Raw genomic sequence first — 16,682 nt, forward strand, 5'->3', positions numbered from 1 at the left:
ATTTACTGTACAAAACTTATCAGTGAACTATGAGGGTGAAAAAATAAAACAATAATCATCCTTCATTAATTAATTGTAACAGAGTTGTAACGGCCAGCCCTGCTTTGTATGGAATATTCCCATTTCTTTAGACTAATGACCTCAGACAAACACAGAACACCCATAGACTGCAGTGCTCTTTCATACTATAGATGTCAATGGTTTCAGGTATCCGGTTTTCATGTCTTATGAGTACAAAAAAAAAAAGACAAACAGGATTGGAACAAGTCAATGAACTCTTTTAAGTCTTTTGAATATGTCAAGCTGCTGTGATTAACCCATTGTAATGTTTTTTTAGTGAATATTAAATTACTGGAAGAGCTGCAGTTTATTTAGTAGTTTTATAGGTATATTTTATATGTTTTAAAAGTAACTTTAACGTAAAGTAATTGGTAATCTGATTACTTTTCACATGAAGTAATTACCAGTAGTAATGTAATCAGATTACAATTTTCCAGTAGTAGTTAGGGCTGTGCAATTAATCGAAAATTTGGTTTCGATTTCTATTTTGGCTTCTAACGATTATGAAAAAACATAAATCGAGATAAACGATTATTGCATTATACACCGCCCCTTTTCCAGTTGTACACAATTGTTGCTCTGCAAAGCTCAGTTTCACGTGAACATGACTAAAAGCATGTACTGTAACGGAACTTTTGCAGCACGGGATGCGTATCATTCATGTTTTAAAAGCGCAAAAGAGAGCGCATGCTGTTGAGTGTGTGTGCGTGCTTAGCCTCGGAGACGAGCAATAAACAAACGAGTTGAGAATCAAAAGACATGTGAAAGTGAAACCATAAATCAGAACCGTACTGCTCTTAAAGTGACAGCGCGCAATATTCCTGCTGCAGACTGTTTCATCATTAATCAAACAACAAAAGGAGAAAATCACTCACTGCTCTTGACTGAAGGAGCTATAATTTGTAGCTATAATTAAAGTTTTTTTCTTACACTAAAGATGCTTAAAGCACAGTTTGCTTCATATTTTTATTCTATTGGATTTATTTTCCTTTCCTTATTTACAGGGAGGAAAACAGCTGTGTATATACAGTTTTATATATACAGAATTATTAGCCCTCCTGAATTATTAACGAGCCTTTTCCCCCAATTTCTGTTTAATGGAAAGAAGATTTATTTTCAACCCATTTCTAAACATAATAGTTTCAATAATCATTTCTAATAACTGATTTCTTTTCTCTTTGCTATGATGACAGTAAATAATATTAGACTAGATATTCTTCAAGACACTAGTATTCAGCTTAAAGTGCGATTCAAAGGCTTAACTAGGGTAATTAGGCAAGTCATTGTATAACAGTAGTTTCTTCTGCAGACAATCAAAAATATATATAGCTTAAGGGGGCTAATAATATTGAGCTATTAAAATAGGTTTCAAAATATTTAAACCTGCTTTTATTCTTGCCAAAATAAAACAAATAAGACTTTCTCCAGAAGAAAAAATATTATGGGAAATACTGTAAAAAATTGCTCTGTTAAACATAATTTAGGATATATATATATATATATATATATATATATATATATATATATATATATATATATATATATATATATATATATATATATATAAATAAATAAAGAGTCACAGGATGGCGAATAATTTTGACTTACTCTGATAATCGTTTTGAATAATCGTGATTACAATTATGACCAAAATAATCGTGATTTATGATTTTTCCCATAATCGAGCAGCCATAGTTATAGTCAGTAATTTTTAATTTGTTACCTTTTAAAAATAACCCAGCACTGGTTGATATGCAGATTGTGGCTGGTTGCCAGAGTGTTGTTTTATTTCTGTTTAATGTTCATAACCTTTTGCGTTAACAACACTGGCCCTGAGTATAGACTTTAATGTGTTGCTATGCAGACTGTGTCTGGTTCGAGTGTTTTGTATCATGTTGCTATCTGGACAGTGACGATCATACACATTCAACAGCTCCATAAATATAAAATAATTCAGATTTGATAGTTTTTTGTTCTTTATTTCCAAACCCCACATTACAAAATAACAGTGTTTGAACTCTGACATGTACAGAGAGCTCTTGGCTTACAGGAAGACACTTTTACCAAAGCAGGTCATGCAGAAAACAGTGTGGAAGGCCTCCAGCGTCGTAGCACCTTTGTGGGAAAATCCTCAATAAAATAAAAGCTTTAAGTCTTTTTTTCTTATATTCAGTCAGTGCAAAAATATAAACAATGCATAGAAATCCCTTTGCAAAATACGTCTATGGTTTTGCTGCTGCTGTAAAATCCCATGAGCGAACCCAGAGTTTTTGCCCTTGAAATCCTGGATCCGGATTGGTTGTTTGTTTTCCAGGTCGCGCTCACATAAACACAGTGATGAAAAACATCGGCTCAGCATGAACATAACACAGTCTGCAGGAATTATACAGGAAAAAGCTTCAGATATTAGACATAATGTGCTTTGCATTCAGTTTTTTCATCGTCCAACATGTTGTTTATATGCTGTCGGCTTACATTAGAGGTTGAAGCTGCAGGAAGAACCGAGAAAAAGGAAAGTAGGATCATTTCTAATGTTCGCACAGTGTCTGATCTATTGGATTGAAGGAAACTCTTGATTTCTAATTCTTCCTGATCAAAAGAGGATCTGTTTTGAAGTTTGTTGGTTGTATTATTATTATTATTATTATTATTAGGGTTGCTCCGATCGATCGGCCGGAGATCGGTATCGGCTGATAATCACATTTCACGACTCGATCGGTACTCACTGATCTGGCCGATCTCATGAACCGATCACTAGTGTTTGTTTACGACTTTACAAGCAGACGAAGATGCACGTGCGCATCCGGGATATCCATCAGCAGCGTTACAACACATGAGCAACGTTTCCAATTAGCATTGTAAGTAATATTTCTTACCATCAGTTGTATCTACTATTTTATTATTTAAGCTGCTTTTGAGCATTACATGTATGCAACATCCTTAATTTAGTCGCTTAGTTAAGGCGAGATCTCGTACTTGGAGGGAAAATGTGCTTTATGCAATGGCAAAATTATATAAAAAGATGAAAGCATCAGAATCTGTAATCTGTATCGGCCCCTCACCATGACAAGGAATCGGTACTCAGTATCGGCTGTAAAATCCTGATCAGAGCATCCCTAATTATAATTATAATTATTATTAATAATCACTAGTACTATATAAAAATAATAAACATTATATTATTAACATTAGTAATAACAATATTTATTATCATCATTAATATGATGAATCACTAGTACTATATATTAATAATAATAATGATGATGATATATGATTATAATTATTATAAACATGAAATCAATAATATTAATATTATTAATAGTAACATAATATTAACAAAAATGAGTGTTATTATGTATTATTATTATTATTATTATTATTATTATTAAAATAATAAATTAGATTGTGAAAATGATGTTGACTGCTTTTACTAACACACTGGAATTTATTTGCCTATTCATTTACTATTGTTATCAAATATGATCATTTTTATTATTAATATTGTTTACCATTATCAATATTAATAGTATAATATTGTTAGAATTAAAAAAAGAATAAACAATAATAGCAATAATTATCTATTATTATGCATTAATTTATTATTTTATTAGTAGAAATAAAATAATAATAAGAATAACAATAATCTACATCATAATAAATAACAATGATTATAACAAACAACATCATCATCATATAATAATAATAATAATAATAATAATAATAATAACAATCATCATCATATGTGATAATAAAAATAATAACAATCATCATCTTCATCATATAATTTTAATAATAATAATTAATAATAACAACATCATCATCATCATCATCATCATCATCATCATCATCATCATCATATATAATAAGAATAATATATATAATAATAATAATAATAACATCATCATATATAATAACAATAATCATCTTCATCATTTAATAATATTAATAATAATAATAAGAAGAATTAATAATTAATCATAATAATAACATACATAATCATCATATATAATAATAATAATCATCATCATCTTTACAATTATATATGTATATATATATATATATAGAAATAATAATAACAATCATCATCATCATAATAATAATATTAATAATAATAATTTCAACAAAACTCAAGGTTCTTTTTTTCACTACTGATTGTTGTTTCTTCTAAGAGTATTTTATTTTCTTTATTAAACAAATGCACAAAAATACGGCCAAAGTGCAGGAGGTTTGTGTAAAGCTGAAAAATAAAACTGCATTTTCTTAGAAAAACCCTTCATGTTGACGGGTGAGGAGTAATAAACGGTTTACTTTACACTCAGTTAAATTATTTCACAGCATTTCTGTCCAATCGCAATAGAAATGGACTTTTCTAGCGTATTAAAAACAGACAGAAACCCTCGCGCTACACAGAGCTCCGGTTTTAAAGCCTTGACTCAGAAAAGTCAGGAAACAACAGGAGTTAAGGCACCGATTGAGGCACGGTTCATACGCAAAAATACATCTTTCCACAGTTGTGAAGCAGTCACTGAAATCTGTCCGACACACACTGTACAAAGTCTGACGGGTAAACCCATTGCCTTAAACTTAAGTAAATAAACTACCCATAATTCTAATAAAAATAAGTTAAGTGAGGGTTGACGTGGTGGCTCAGTGGTTAGCACTGTCGCCTCACAGCAGGAACGTAGCTGGTTCGAGTGCAGGCTGGGTCAATTGGCATTTCTGTGTGGAGTTTGCATGTTCTCCCTGTGTTGGTGTGGGTTTCCTCTGGGTGCTCCGGTTTCCCTCACAGTCCAAACACATGCGCTATAGGGGAATTGATTAACTAAATTAGCTGTAGTGAATGAGAGTTTATGGGTGTTTCCCAGTACTGGGTTGCAGTTGCAAGGCCATCCACTTTGTAAAACATATGCTGCAATAGTTGGCGGTTCATTCTGCTGTGAAATAGAGACTAAGCCGAAGTTACAACAGAATTACTTGTATTTTAAGTTTAAGTCACTTTTAAGGCAATGGATTTACTCACTTTAAGTAATCATTTTTACAGTGCAAAGGCAGATTTACATTAGATACTGCTCAATCATTCACACACACAATGTGCAATAATGGCATTATAAACAAAAATAAATATATCCTCGTGTCATTGCAAACCAAAGTAGTCTGCAAGCAGATGTCGGAGCTATATTTGATGGTGATATAATAGAGATATACTTCAGCTGTTGCCTGTAATAATCATGCAGTCGTTTATATTTAAACCAAATGTGATTGTCAGTGATAATAAAGACATAAATACTCACACAAACAGGCATTCTGACACTTATAAAGCTGTTTTTTAAACCTAATTTGGTAAGACTTTATATTCAGGTCCATTTGTTTATGATTTTAAGTACTGCTGTTCACTTTTAGTGCTTTATTTTTATTATTCAGTACTTTAGAATATTCAATGTATTTTGGATCATTATTTGTAGCATTATTTAATTTAAGTAATTAATAATTTCTTCTTTTTTGTCAAATTTTAAACTAAAAAATTGTCTTTATTTGTATCAATATCTATTGAACAACTGAAAGTCAGGGTTATTTCACCAAATATACATTTGTTAACTCTTCAGAGGTTAAAACTTTGGCATTGCATCATTTATATTGATTTACATCATTTAATATTATCATAAACATGTTTGAAAATCAGTTTTTTGTAATTTTATACAAGATTAAAATGCTTTAAATGACAACATATTTGTTTGAAATTTGGACTGAATGTTTACAGAAATGTAGTTTACTGAATAAAAGCAAAATAACAGCTATGTACCCCAAATCCTGAGAAACGGTTGTCTCTTAGCTTTTCTTCATTGAGGTTTTTAGCAAATCAACTTCAACTAAATGAAATTAACTGCATTAGTGTTAAACAAAACAAAGCTAGGCTAAGTTAAGCTAAAACAAAACAAAGCTGAGACTAAACTAAGCTAAAAATTTAATTAAATCAAAGCTAAAAGTAGGGGTGTACTCACACTAGGCATTTGTCCCCCCTCCCCTCTTTACAGACGGCCTGCAGTTACATCCTTTTAGTCGTTTGATATGCAGTGACGCAGTCAAATGTTTCACCGAACAGATCAGCCACTTTACCGCACCATAGCCTAACCAAACAGCGCTCTGGCACACCTCCTCCAACTGTGCCTGAGCCCGATTCAGAGCACTCACACTTCTCAAACGAACTGGGAAAATGTGCCCGGGCTCAGTTCATATACCATAGTGTGAGTGCACCCTGCTACGCTAAAACTAAACTAAAGTAAAACTAAAACAAACCAAAGCTAAAAGCAAAATAATAGCTATGTACCCCAAATCCTGAGAAACGGTTCCAAGTTGTCTCTTAGCTTTTCTTCATAGAGGTTTTTAGCAAATCAACTTCAACTAAATGAAATTAACTGCATTAGTGTTAAACAAAACAAAGCTAGGCTAAGTTAAGCTAAAACAAAACAAAGCTAAGACTAAACCAAGCTAAAAATTAAATAAAATCAAAGCTAAAAGTAAGGGTGTACTCACACTAGGCATGGTTGTTTTAACCGTGCTGAATTGCATTTGTCCCCCCTCCCCTCTTTACCGACGGCCTGCAGTTACATCCTTTTAGTCGTTTGATATGCAGTGACACGCAGTCAGATATTTCGTAGAACAGATCAGCCACTTTACCGCACCATAGCCTAACCAAACCGCGATTCAGAGCACTCACACTTCTCGAACGAACTGGGAAACTGTGCGCGGGCACAGTTCATATACCATAGTGTGAGTGCACCCTGCTACGCTAAAACTAAACTAAAGTAAAACTAAAACAAACCAAAGCTAATCTAAGAATAAATTAAGCTAAAAATAAAACAAAGTGAAGCTAAAACTAAAAGCCAAGTCAAAACTAAAACAAAACAAGCTAGACTAAAACTAAACTAAAACAAAGCAAAGCAAAAACTAAACTGAGCCAAAACACAAACAAAAAAAACTAAGCCAAGCCAAAGCTAAGCTAAAACAAAACATCTTTTTTAGTTCCTTTCATTTAAAGTAAAAACGTTATTTTTATTTTTTGTAATTTTTATGATAATTTGATGCTAAATATAATTAATTTTAAGTTTATTAAATTGTATTTTTTGCATTTAAATTGTGAATTGTTTTGCAGTCAATCCTATTCAATTTAAAGTAAAACCGTTTTATAGTTTGTTTGTTTTTTCAGTCTTTGCTAAGATCCCTGACGTCATAAACAAACGGACCCTCAATGTAAAGCGATACCAAAACTGTTAACCATCAAAAACAAGATCCAAGCCACAAATAAGCACCTGAATGCATCTGTAAACAACAAAAACACAGAAGTATGGCATGAAAACACACAAGCCGGGTTTATTTTAGGCTACGTTTACACAACAACCATGCAGTCAAAAATGGAAATGTTTCCCTAGTGTTTATTCTGTAATTAAATTATAATTTAATTAATTTCCCTTGCGTTTATAATGCAATTATCACGTATACAGTTGAAGGCAAAATGATTCATCCTCCACTGAGCCTCTGCGGTGCCCAGTATATAATATTTTACTAGTTATAGTTTTACTAGTTATTTTCATAGGATACAGGTATTGCATTTTTAAAAATAAATAAATAAAAATATATTAATTAAATAATAATAATAATTCTGGTAAGTGGTCTAATAATATTGACATTATAATTGATGAAAAAGATATAATATATAATAGGTAAAACTGTGAAAATGTTCTTGCTTTGTTAAACGAAACTAAGATTTCACAGGGGATTGTCAACAACACTGTAAAACAAACAAGTTGACTTAACTTAAAATTCTAAGACAGCTTGCTGCAGAGCTTTTTAAGTTGACGCAACTTAAATTAAGTCAAGTCCAGTATTTGGGTTAAAAGTTGAGTCAACTCAAAAAAAAAAAAGCTGTGCAGAGTTACTTTACAATTTTAAGTTGCGTCAACTTTTTTTTTCAGTGTGTACAATGACAATGCTTTTAAAATAATTTGAGTTTACGCAAACTCTTAAAAATACTGTATTACATATGCCAGGCCAGTAGTTGGCGCTAGATTACTGTTAGTAAACCATAGCTGTAGGAAATTGATGACGTGCATTCACTCAACGTTGGTGTGTGTTTAGAATTTATATATATATGCGCGGTTAATCGTCATACCGCATGATTTCTTGCTTCATCACCACGGTAACAGAAAATCCGTTACCGTCACAGCCCTAATAGCATGTACTACACACTAGTATGATGTCACCAAAATTAAGCCACCAAAATGTTGTAAAAATCAGTGTTTCTCGACCACCTTCCTGGAGGCCCACCAGCTCAGCACGTTTTCCAAGTCTCCTTAACCCAACACTCCTGATTCAGATCATCAACTCATTAGCAGAGACTGAAAGACCTGTAATGGGTGTGACTGACAAAGGAGACATCCAAAACATGCAGTGCAGGTGGTCCTCAAGGAACATGGTTGAGAAACACTGGCATAAATGAACTGACAAAAAAAAAAACACAAAAAGTTTCCCATTTTTGGCTGAAAGCGTCGTGTAAACAGCAGCTCAGACTCTCTGTGGGTCTTCGGGCAGCAGCAGTGATGACCACAGCACAGTGTTTGCAGATCTATAGCTATGTTTCCATCCACCTACTTTTATACGCATTTTAGTACATCACATAAACAAACACTTAATGGATGCACATATATTATGAAAATGCTGGATAATTCGATAAGAAAAAATGTGCATAAACTACGATGGAGACAAATTTACTGAATAAACACCAGCATGCGCATCAGTAAATCGATGATGTGATGAAAATGCATGTGATGGGATGCATTAAATGGACAAACCAGCACATTGTTGCAGATCTGAAAGGTTGTTCTGCTGATTGTAAAAGGCCTCAGCCCTCCGTCAGTCCGTCATCACAGTGCTTCAGTATTATTCTTCTTCTATTATTATTATTATTCCCTCCAGAACTGTCTTGAGCGTCTTACGCCTCTAAAAGCCACCGCGTTCATTACATTTCGTCTTCATCTTCTGATTTATTAGAGAAGAAAAAAACACCGCATCAAACTACACTTCTCTGACTGATATTTGCAGATATATCAGATTTTATCCTCTTTGACTGAATAAAAACACTCTCAAATGTTTTCTGCAATATTTCACCTTTGCGCATGGATCTTATTGGCATGTTTGGATGGAAACATAGCTAGTGTCTTCCTCTTCTCCTCATGCACGGCTAGAAATCCTCAAACTGGCTCTTTAATCCGCTATACGAGGGTCTCGAGGCCTGTGAGTCTGGGCGTCAGTATTCGAGGAGTGATGCCGTTGTTCAGGTCTTCCTCAAACTCTAAAAGTTGCCCCATGAAGTTGAGGTTCGGTGAAATGATGGGCCTCCGCGACTTCACGAACTTGTAGGCGTCCGTCATGGTCATCCAGGTGTGTTTCATCAGGTAGGCGATGACGATGGTGGCGGATCGAGACACACCGGCCTGACAGTGGATTAGTAGCCCTCGACCTGCCTGATGAGCCTCTTCTACACACACACACACACACACACAATAAACACTTAAGATGAAGAAAACACTCAACAGATGAAGATTTAAAGGGGACCTATCATGTGCCTTTTTACAAGATGTAAAGTAAGTCTCTGATGAATCTAGAGTGTGTGTGTGTGTGAAGTTTCAGCTCAAAATACCACTCGGATAATGTTTTTTAACTCTCTGAAACTGACCCTTTTAGGCTTTGACCCAAAATGTGGTGTTTTGGTGACTGTCGCTTTAAATTCAAATAAGACTGTGCTCTTGAGATTGGGCGGAGCTACGCAGCAGATTCAAAACTCTAATGGCGGATGGCTGCTTCTCACTCAGAGCTGTTTACGCTAATGAGGAAGAGATGATCACTAGTGGGCGGGGCTTCCCCCTCTGATGACACGTACGAAGGGAGAATGTCAATCAAAGTGTTTTTTAAACAATAGAATTAATTAATATTTACCATTAGGGGCTGGATATATTCACACACCGCTGACACACAACCCCTTATAAAAGGGATTTTTTCATAATAGCTCCACTTTAAAGGCCACATGAACAGGAAGCTGCTGAGACATTTATTTCAGTATGTTGATGTACACCCTACTGAAACAGATTATTGAGTAGGGAGCGAGGCTTTCTTTTACACATCATTCTCTCAAAGCAAACTAACAGTAAAAGGGGCATGGTTAAGAATAATGAAATACAGTTGCTTTGCAAACACTCAGGTTAACATTTACAGAAGCAGATGCTCAGGCTGTGTCCAAAATGGCATACTTCAGTATTAATAAAAACAGTATGCGAATGATATGTCTGAATTCATAGTATTGGAAAAGCAGTATGCGAGAAGTAGGCGGATGACCTACTACTCCTGGTGAGGTTCTGAAGTGCGCATCCATTGGATGCTATGCTAGATCACATGATTAGGGCCACACGAAATCTGCACGCGCAGAATTCCACAGATTTTCCACAAAATTCCACAGATTTTCCACAGAATTCCACAGATTTTCCACAGAATTCCACAGAATTTCCACAGAATTCCGCAGATTTTCCACAGATTTTCCACAGAATTCCACAGATTTTCCACAGAATTCTGCAGATTTTCCACAGAATTCTGCAGATTTTCCACAGATTTTCCACAGAATTCCGGACTTTTAGCCGATCATTAATTTTGTATATTTACTTGAGTAAATGTGTGTAAATTTATATTTATTCAGTTTTTAAATTAATTACAGTAATATTATTGGCTAATATGAAAATGTTCATCTGATTTATTTACAGTACAGTGTGTACAGTAATATTCTCTGTCTTTTAATAGAGATATTATATGAGAGACTTGAATCTAATCTAATAAAGTGAATCTAATTGGATTTGCATTTTAAACATTAAATAAAAGTTAAAAGATATAATTTTTTATTTCACATATTAATTTTTTAGTTATGATACTCCCAAAATAATTCTGCAGAAATCCGCAGATTTACCAAAATTCTCTGCAGAAATAGCAAAAAATGTCCGCAGATTCCATCTGGCCCTACCCATGATTAGGCCCACACGAAATCTGCGTGCGCAGAATTCCGCAGATTTTTAGCCCATGGTTGATTCTGTTTATTTACTTGAGTAAATGTGTGTAAATCTATATTTATTTAGTTTTTAATTAATTACAGTAATATTATTGACTAATATGGAAATATTAATCTGATTTATGTACAATACAGTGTGTACAGTAATATTCTCTGTCTTTTAGTAGAGATATTGTATGAGAGACTTGCTTTGTTTACCAAATAAAGTGAATCTAATTGGATTTGCATTTTAAACATATTAAATACAAGCTAAAGAAGATATTATTTTTTATTTCACATATTAAGGTTTTAGTTATGATACTCCCAAAATAATTCCGCAGAAATCCTCAGATTTTTACCAAAATTCTCCGCAGAAATAGCAAAAAAAATGTCCACAGATTCCATCTGGCCCTACCCATGATTAGGCCCACACGAAATCTGCGTGCGCAGAATTCCACAGATATTTTTAGCACATGATTGATTTTGTTTATTTACTTGTGTAAATGTGTGTACATTAATATTCTGTTTTTAAATTAATTTCATTTTATATATTGACTAACATGAAAATATTCATATGATTCATTAACGATCCAGTTTGTAAAGTAATATTTTCTGTCTTTTAGTAGAGATATTATAAGAGACTTGCTTTGTTTACCAAATAAAGTGTATCTAATTGGATTTGCATTGTTAACATTAAAGTTTAAAATGGTATTGTTTTTTACTTCATATATCAATTTTTTAGTTATGATACTCCCAAAATCATTCCACATAAATCTGCAAATTTTTAACAAAATTCTTCGCAGAAATAGCAAAAAAAAAATCCGCAGATTCCTTCTGGCACTACCCAGGATGCACTGCAAGAGACTTCATAAATGGGAGTGAAGCAATGCAACTGACGTGGGTAGGACAAGTTCATGACAAATAGTCGATATTGTACGCCCGAATTTCGTTCACATTATATAACGTACTCTTCTAACGGTTGTGTAGTAGTGTTGTCACGATACTGGAATTTGGTACCAATCGATACTGACATTTTTAAAACATCCATTTCCAGCAAACATTTGAGCGCTTTGATGACCAACATTGATTCTTTTTTAAGTTGGTTGTATTATTTTACAGTAGATGTATTTAGCAGTTACATTTAAGAAGTGCATAGGTAGTGCACTCATCCACACTCACTCGTACTGCTTTTTAGAATCAAGAGGATAATAAAGCATTCAGTTTTGCTAGACTCTTAGAGCTGTTCAAGCAGTCTTGAAAAATCGTTCATATTGCAATGTACTGTATATCGGAGAACATTTTCAATGTCGTGAATCCCTAGGAAGTACCATACTCTGTAAAAAGTTTAATTTCACAGAGATTTTAAAATGTTTATTTTGGTAGCGCGCATTGTTATTGTTATTCTTAAGGTGAAAAAATTTGTCCTTACACGTTAATCCACTAAAAACAACAGTTTGTTTCTGTAATCTTTAATCAAAGTCTGAGGTTGTGTCCAAAATCGCCTACTACTCGAGTAGGTACTACATTTGACTTTGAATTTACTTCACAATAGTGTTGTCAAGATACTGAAATTCGGTACCAGTCGCTACTGAAATTTTAAAATCATCCAATTCCCACTAACTTTTGAGTGCTGTTAAGCGTTCTTAAACAGCGCTGATTTGCCATTGAGTTCACATGCTCAACAGGAATGACTGTGATTGGCCGTGAGGGTCATCAGTTCACCGAACACTAGAGCGTTTTAAATTCATGTCGATTAGCTGGTTTGTCTATAAGCTGACATACGAGCGATCCGCTGATGAATCGTGGCTTTAAAATGCTCCAGTGTCCCTGTATCTGTGTTTACACTCAGTAAAAAGCGGTGAGTTCGGTGAACTGATGACCTTCACAGCCAATCAGAGTCATTTCTGTTGAGCATGGTAGCTCAACACTATGCATGGTAGCTACTATGCAAAAATCACTTTAAGGGGTTTAAACGCAGCAGTGTGTGAATATAACCAGCCTCTAATAATTAAAGTGAATTAATTCTATTATTAATAAGCAAGAATCGGGTCAAAATCATGATGTTCCTGCAGTGTGTACGAGTGTAGTGTGCGCCACCTATGAACTCGAAGGCCTCCTCGAAGTACTGCCGCAGGTTCTGTTTGTTGCTGTCGGTGGCTGGCAGACGTTTATAGCAGAACCGCGCGATGTCGTAGTGGTAGAGCGGTAGGTGTGTGGTGACGTTGAGGATGAAGCCGATGTCCAGACGCTGTAGAAGCTCCAGGTCTTGCGCGTCCCGCTCGTTGCCCAAGTAGAGGAAGGGCAGGACGGCCGTCAGCTCCGCGTTCTCGATGTCAGGCGTGGAGGGCAGGGAATGAGGTAGAGCGCCAGACAGACCCATGGCTCCGCTGCCATCCTGACCCTCATCCAGATGCAGAGAGTGCTCACACAGGTCAGCATGGGTCTGCCGGAAACCAGAGAGACCTCCTGACACAAACAACACACAACACAACATCAAATTCATTGTCCATTAACTAGGGCTGCACGATTCTGGCTAAAAGGAGAATCACGATTTTTTAGCTTAAAATAAAGATCCTGTTTTTCTCAGGATTCTGTAGATGTAACAAAGGTTAATATGAGTGGGCTATTATTATTGTTATTTCATAAAACTGTGATACTATTAAGCCTATGTGTAGGTCTACTGTTGGTTAAAATGCTCAATGCTGTATAGACTTGGAATGGTGAACAGACTTTAAATATGTCCTGGTCATTAAGTGAAGTTTCACAAACTAACTTCGAGAAGAACACGTGATGTGATTGACTGCTGCTGCTCTTTATCGCTAATCATTAGCCAGCCAATTGGAATAGCCCAAATTTAACATAAATATCAAGCCTAACTTCAGTTCCTATCTTCGTTTTGGAAACCCCCCCCATCCTTTCCTTCTCCCTCCTCCTCAATCCTAGGATCGGGTGACACGGCGGCTCAGTGACTAGCACTGCTGCCTCACAGCAAGAAGGCCACTGGTTCAAGTCCTAACCGAGCCAGCCGGCGCTCTCTGTGCGGAGTTCTCCCCATGTTCGTGTGGGTTTTCCCCGGGTACTCCGGTTTCTTCCCACAGTCCAAAACATGTGACTCAAGTGAATCGTAGTAACAGTCACAAGCACTTAACGCATACATACTAAATTTATTTATATCTATAGAACGATTTTTCAAGATGTAGGTAAATAAAAAATGGGGGGGTTCTTGAGAACTACCTGATCTCGTAGCCCTCCTAATGCTCAATGACCAGGTGGGAGCCTTGGGCTCATCTATCCCCGAGCTCAGGGTTCTCTCCCGGGACAGCATGCCAAACCTGCTACCATAGTCGAGGATTATCTAAGTGTGAACTCTTGAATGCACAGTAAAGTGACGACATCACAATATTATTCATAATTCTGATGTTGAATTTTTATGTTTGAGACATGTGCTTGCAATCTGTCATTGTCAACATTATTAGACCATTTATTCACTGGTAAAATCAGTCATAATCTTGCATTATATTCAATGTTATATAGGCTAGAGTAGTTATACAGACCCAGTAAACATTTATTCTCATGCACAACCCTTTGTGTTAGCTATGAAGGAAAAAATGCTTGTCGTAATCCTTTAAACGATGTGCGCGTCGGTTTCACTTTCACTGCCAACTGTGCTCATGTCATGGCCGCTTTTAAAAAAAAAAAAATCTTTAATCAAAGCTTTTTTTCATCACTTTGAAAAAAAAAAAAAAAAGATTCATGCAAATCATACTTCCCGCGTAGCTCCCAAACTATCTCCCCGTGCTCTTTATTTACAACTTTTACCTGTTATCCACAGCCTATGCGGGTTCTGTTCACTAAAGTTGACATCATTGGCAGGCACGCATGTGTCGTCTTGGTAGTAAACAGACAGTGCGTGAGCTCATGCGTTATTTCGAGGTCACGAATACATCATTACATTAAGAATAAAATGACATTTTTAGGTGAATTATAGCTTATAAATACAGTATAAACCACTTTTAACACCATTTGGGGGTTCCCATGTTGCTGAGCAACGTGTTTAAAACAATGTAAAGACTTGTGCGACTTTATGCTTCTCTCCGGACCTTGAAGCAGAATTAAGATCATGGCTGCGTCTGAAACCGCCTACTACTCAGTAGGTACTGCATTTGAATTTAAACGTACTACTTGGCCATTAGAAAAGTGCGCTCTATACAGTATGAGTGTAAGAATTATGAATGGAATTCGGACGTACTACATCCGCCACTTTGTCATAGTCACGTGACCTACCGTCAGTTGGGTTGCTTTACTGCCATTCATGAATTCTCTTGCAGGGCATCATGGGACAGCGCAGCATGCATGGGATGCGCACTTCAGAATATCGCCGGACGTAGTAAGTCAACCAGGTACTTCTCGCATACTGATTTTCAAATTCTATGAATTTGGACGTACTACTTGGCTCGCATACTGATTTTAGCGTACGGTATAGTATGGAAGTATGCGGTTTCGGACGCAGCCGGTGTGTAGGGTCGAATCGAGATCGCAATCTTTTTTCAATTAAACATGCAGCTCTACCATTAACCATAGAAATGTGTCTTGGGTCAGGCTCACATATGGTTGTAGTCAAAATTATTCGCCCTCCTGTGAATTTATTTATTTTTTTCAAAATTATTTTGGATGCGATTAATCGAGATTAATCTTTTCTCAGCACTAATAAATTAGTATATCAAATTTAAAAAGCAGGCGGCACGTGGCTCAGTGGTTAGCACTGTTGCCTCAAAGCAAGAAAGTCACTGTTTTGAGTCCCAGCTGGGCCACTAGGTGTTTCTGTGTGGAGTTCGCATGTTCTCCTCATGTTGCCGTGGGTTTCCTCCGGGTGCTCTGGTTTCCCCCACAGTTCAAACACATGCACTTGCAGTTATCATACCGTCAGAATCTTATACTGGCCCAAGCCTAGATGTCGGATCGCTGAAAACAGATCTGGTCGCAGATATCGCAGCCTCTGTTACTCTTTACCTTGCACTTTCTTGTAAACATTTATTATTATTTATTTAGGATATGCGTTTTCATATTTTGATTCCAATGCTATATTATTAAACTGTTAAAATGACTGTAATTAAGTTAAATAGTCTTAAGAATCAAACATGATGTGTTCTTTGGAAGAGTGTAACTTGCATTGTGATGATCATATATTGTCATTCTGGGATTATATAATGAGCGGTGTACAATTGTGCTAAAATGACAATAATATTGTTTATGGCAATATATTTTGGTGCAATATATCGTACAAGAAAAACCAGATATCGTGACAGGCCTAACACACACACACACACACACACACACACACACACACACACCACACACACACACACACACACCACACACACACACACACACACACACAAACTTTAATATGAACAACATGACTTAATGTTTCATGTGCAGCCGTCAGAGTTAACGCTCTTATTTTTCATCATGGTAAGACATGTGCTGTTTTTTGAGGTCAGGTGACGATTTGCATGTTATTTGCATTTCAGGTCCAGAT

At 35.6% G+C, this 16,682-nt stretch overlaps 1 protein-coding gene across 1 annotated transcript in view; it reads right to left on the reverse strand.

Moving 5' to 3' along the window:
* Positions 1 to 4,185: 4,185 nt before the first annotated feature.
* dusp10 (dual specificity phosphatase 10) overlaps positions 4,186 to 16,682 on the reverse strand; it is a 35,991-nt gene continuing 23,494 nt past the window's right edge. The window contains exons 3-4 of the mRNA XM_056481591.1: positions 13,241 to 13,609; positions 4,186 to 9,592 (exon numbers count right to left, since the gene is read on the reverse strand). Of these exons, the coding sequence (XP_056337566.1) occupies positions 9,327 to 9,592; positions 13,241 to 13,609 (635 nt within the window). The 3' untranslated portion in view covers positions 4,186 to 9,326. The remainder of the gene's footprint in view (positions 9,593 to 13,240; positions 13,610 to 16,682) is intronic.

This window comes from Danio aesculapii, chromosome 20 (assembly GCF_903798145.1).
Source record: "Danio aesculapii chromosome 20, fDanAes4.1, whole genome shotgun sequence".
Lineage (NCBI taxonomy): Eukaryota > Metazoa > Chordata > Actinopteri > Cypriniformes > Danionidae > Danio > Danio aesculapii.